A 4,103-nucleotide genomic window follows, 5' to 3' on the forward strand; every position below is an offset into this window, starting at 1 on the left:
ATTGTACAGGGTGAGCACGTGTCCGCTGTGACCGCTCAACGCCTGGAATGGGGTGCCGGTGGCGCAATCGGTGACGTAGATCTTGCAATCACCGGCACCGCCGCTGATCAACAAACTCGACTTGTTCGAGGTATCCTCCAGGAAGCACAGATCGCGAACCGTGCCGTCGTGCATCGTGAGCTCCACTTCTTGACCTGAAACGAAATCGTGTGTCAAAGGAAGATGGTTTTTCTCTTTCACTTTTTCTTTTTTTTTTTTCCAAGAGTTACGTTACACGCAAGAATTATAGTAGTAGAGAGGCGGAATGACAAGTAGGAAGTTGAAAGTAAATGACGGCCATTTTGAGAGCAAGTATCGATACGATGAAATTGAACTCGTCGTTGTTAGTGGGACAGTGGGTGAAAAATGTTGGAAGAGAAAGAAGGATGTGAAATTTTTTTAACTTGATGGTGGTTTTAATCTCTCCGGATAGAGAGAATTACCTTCGAGATTTGACGTGTCGGCGTTGAAGCGCATCAATTTGACAGTTTTGTCGTTGCTTCCAGTCGCCATCAACTGGCCATCCGGGGTCCACGCGAGGCAATATATCGAGCCCTTGTGGTGCTTCGTTCTCTTGAAGAGAACTGTGGGCTGATACGTCTGGTGATCCTCCCTGAAACGAAAACACCGAATTATCCATCATTTTATTTCTTTCGTTCGTTTGTTTCTCGATCGAGCGATCGTAACACGCTTGTTCCATTTCACCGCTCAAGTATCACCGGCAAAACAACTAAATAAATCACGCGGATTGCGAATTGCGTTTCACTCTTGTTCGTCCGCAGCTTTCCATTTCGACGCTAGAAAATTTAAAGCTAAAGATATCGATCGTTAAATTCGAATAAAAAAAAAAAATGTCTCTCGAAAGAAACGGCTCGACAGAGAATGTATATTTAAATTATTTTGTCGCCAATTACTAGGAGAAAATTTTATTCTGTTTATCCTTATTGACCCACAAAATTAAAACGACAGAAAGAAGAAACTCGAACGATCGACAACGATCCAACTCGCGAGAAAAGAGTGGCACCCTCCCTAGTTCTCATGCGTCACTTTCCTTCAACCTCGTTTCCTTTCTTCGTTCCCATCCGACACGATTGCGCATCGTCCTTAATTGAACGATGCAAGCATCCATCCGCCGAGATCGCGGCAACGTTTCGGCCGTGGAAACGAGGGAGAGAGGGAGATCGTCGATCGTCGATACGATTGTCGAAACAGGAGCAAACAACAGCAGCTTTCACACCACCAGCCTCCTCCTTCCCCTCCTCTCTTTTCGCGATTTTAATTAACTCGTTGCAAGTTTTCTCTCAACGCGATATCGCGGATTATTTTACTCGAGGTTGTTGGCCCGTTCAAAATCGATCTCGATCCCCTCGACTCCTCCCCCGTTCCTCCCCTGGCACAGATCTTTCTTCACTTTCTTCTTCCGTGGAAGGAACACGCGAGGAAGATCGCGTGTTCGAAATTATCGGCGGGGCCAACAACGATCTCGGCCTCGAGAGGATTCGATCGGGAGGGGGGATTTTCAATCGGTCCATTAGAATCGTAACGCGTGTTACTTTCTCCAAAGATTGGAGAGCCACGTCGAAGGAAACTGTTGGCTCGGTCGAAGGCGTTCACGGTGAATCCGGCGGACTGATGGAGCAACATGCAAAATTGCGGCCTATCTCCGGTGAAACTGCAATTATGATAAACTGGAATGGCTGGGTGGATGTTTTGCAACTTGTTCTTCGAGGAGGAGCGTTTTAACACACGACGGAGGATTTTGTTTTTTCTTTTTTTTTTTTTCAATTCTCTTTTCTGAAAGTGTTTTCGTATTTTTAAGCCTCCATCCGAAAGAGGAAAGCATGATCTACTTTTTACAACAATTTTAACAAAAGCAAAAACTTATGAAAGGGAAAAGATGACAAATTGCGAGAAGTAAAATTTCTAATGAAAGTTAATTACAGTTTCAATTGCTTCTTTAAATAAGAGAAAATGACGGTTAATAATCTTTTTTTAATTGTTAAATTTTTAAACTATATTTCTACACCGACTTCATACATAAGTGAAATTTGGATGGAAAAATTTAAATTTAAATTCATCTGATTCTGAAAGAAAAAATAAAAAATAAAAAGTTTTTATTTTTACTAGAACTAGAAGAGTTTCTAGTTCTTTTCGCTCTTTTTCTATATCTTCGAAAAAATGGGATCGATGGCGAGAAACCGCATCAAATTGGCTGTTTTTGTGATAAACGCTTCGCGACAAACGAAGAGATCTTGCTCTTTTCCCTTATCGATCAACCGCTGTCGCGACACCTCGAGTTTATCACGTTCCAATTTACGCCGAGGGAGAAACAGTGTGTGTGTGTGAAACGGTTGCGGATAAGAATCGAGTGAACAGCGCGGAAAAACACGAATACCTTGACGAATGAAACGATAGATTTCTCACTGACACTTTTTTCTTCTTTTTCCTTCTTTTTTCTCATTATAATTTGCACGGATGGAAAAATTTCTAGTGGACATTCTGTGATTATAGAGATGGAAGAAAGCGGCTGAGTAATCGAGGAATTTGTGTTTCGAGGAAAGTTCCGGGGTAGATCGAAATGGTTCGACAGGCGACGTCGAGGAAAAGAGTAATCGAGAAAGGCTTTATCCGATTTAAGACATTTAAGACATTTATTTAAAATACATAATATTTTTTAGCGGAAGGAATAAGGAAGAAATTTTATAATTTCAAATGTTACTAGTTTATAACGAGTTTATAAAGAAAGACTGTATCTATATTAACACGGAAAAATTATTTTAATTAAAATTGAGAGCACATATTGATCGTATATTACGTTATTAAAATTCGAAAATTAAAATCGATAATCTAAATGATTATATTATGGATAGATGATAATTGAGCGATCAGACTTTCTAACGACCAATTTTTCCTTGTCTTCGATGTCTGCTCGTAAACCTAGCATTACGTTGTAAAAAAAGATTTCCTTTGCAATTCTATCACGAGTTTGAAATTAAACTGTCGCGAACAACCATCATCCCGGATTACTCGAGGAAAAACGTAGAATTACAGGAAAGAAAGGTTTTTTTTTTAAACGAGACTCGCGTCTTCTTCCATTCCATCGCAAGAGTTTCATACAAGTTGCGTAGAACAAGAAGTATTCTGAAAATTTTCTTAATTTACATTCGTTCCGTTCGTCTAACTTTGCCCCGTAAACTCTACGCTTTGTACTTTCACCTCGTTGTAAATATTAATCTTAACGCATAACGTAACACCCAACGCTCACTGGTGGCGTCGTTTCGTTTTTTAGCGGGTGTAAACTTTGTGAGAATTACCCTAACGACTATCATCTCTCGAGAGACAAGATCTAAAGAGTCACGATTCTTTACGACCCTATGTTGAAATATACTCTAGACCCGAGGTATTTCACCTCGCTTTCATCATCACGATTCTTCGTTTGAGAATAGTTTTACGCGGGAATATATGGAAGTCATTAACACACCGTACACACCAGTGATGTAAATTTATACGAATATAAATTTATAAGTTCAATATCGGATGCAATATCAGTGTTAAAAAATATAGATTATCCATCTATGGAATCGAAGAATTGTAACGAATTGTACAGAAAGTTGTTGATCTTAAAATAAATTTTGATATTAAAAGAGTAGAAATAGAACGAAGAATATTTAAAAATCAAAAAAAAAAAAAAAAAAAAAAAAACAGAACTAATTCTAAACTTTCATTTCAACTGGAATAGAAAATTTGACGAGATAAGTAAAACTAATATAGCGAGCAATGCTTTTATCTCTAATCCAATCTGCTGTTATACGTTTATTATACGAATAAAATAAATAGAACGTTTTTCTTTTAACGATTCGTTCGAGAAAACTAATTTATTTCGTCATTTCCATTACTCTTAATCTATATTAAAAGAATCAAGATATTTTCTAATTTTTTTCAAATTGCGAAATAAACAGTATCCCGCTCGGTGGATAGAATATTGAAATTAAAAAAAAAAAAAACAAGTGTTGAGAATCCTGTTTCTTTTCATAAAAAAAAAAAAAAAAAAAAAAAAAAAAAAA

The 4,103-nt window shown here is 38.0% G+C and overlaps 1 protein-coding gene across 1 annotated transcript in view; it reads right to left on the reverse strand.

The window, feature by feature from the left end:
- LOC102670996 (WD repeat-containing protein 47) overlaps positions 1-4,103 on the reverse strand; it is a 15,094-nt gene that overhangs the window by 1,918 nt on the left and 9,073 nt on the right. The window contains 2 exon segments of the mRNA XM_031512641.1: positions 1-194; positions 483-652. Coding sequence (XP_031368501.1) covers positions 1-194; positions 483-652 — 364 coding nt within the window.

This window comes from Apis dorsata, unplaced genomic scaffold (assembly GCF_000469605.1).
Source record: "Apis dorsata unplaced genomic scaffold, Apis dorsata 1.3 scaffold_486, whole genome shotgun sequence".
Taxonomy (NCBI): domain Eukaryota; kingdom Metazoa; phylum Arthropoda; class Insecta; order Hymenoptera; family Apidae; genus Apis; species Apis dorsata.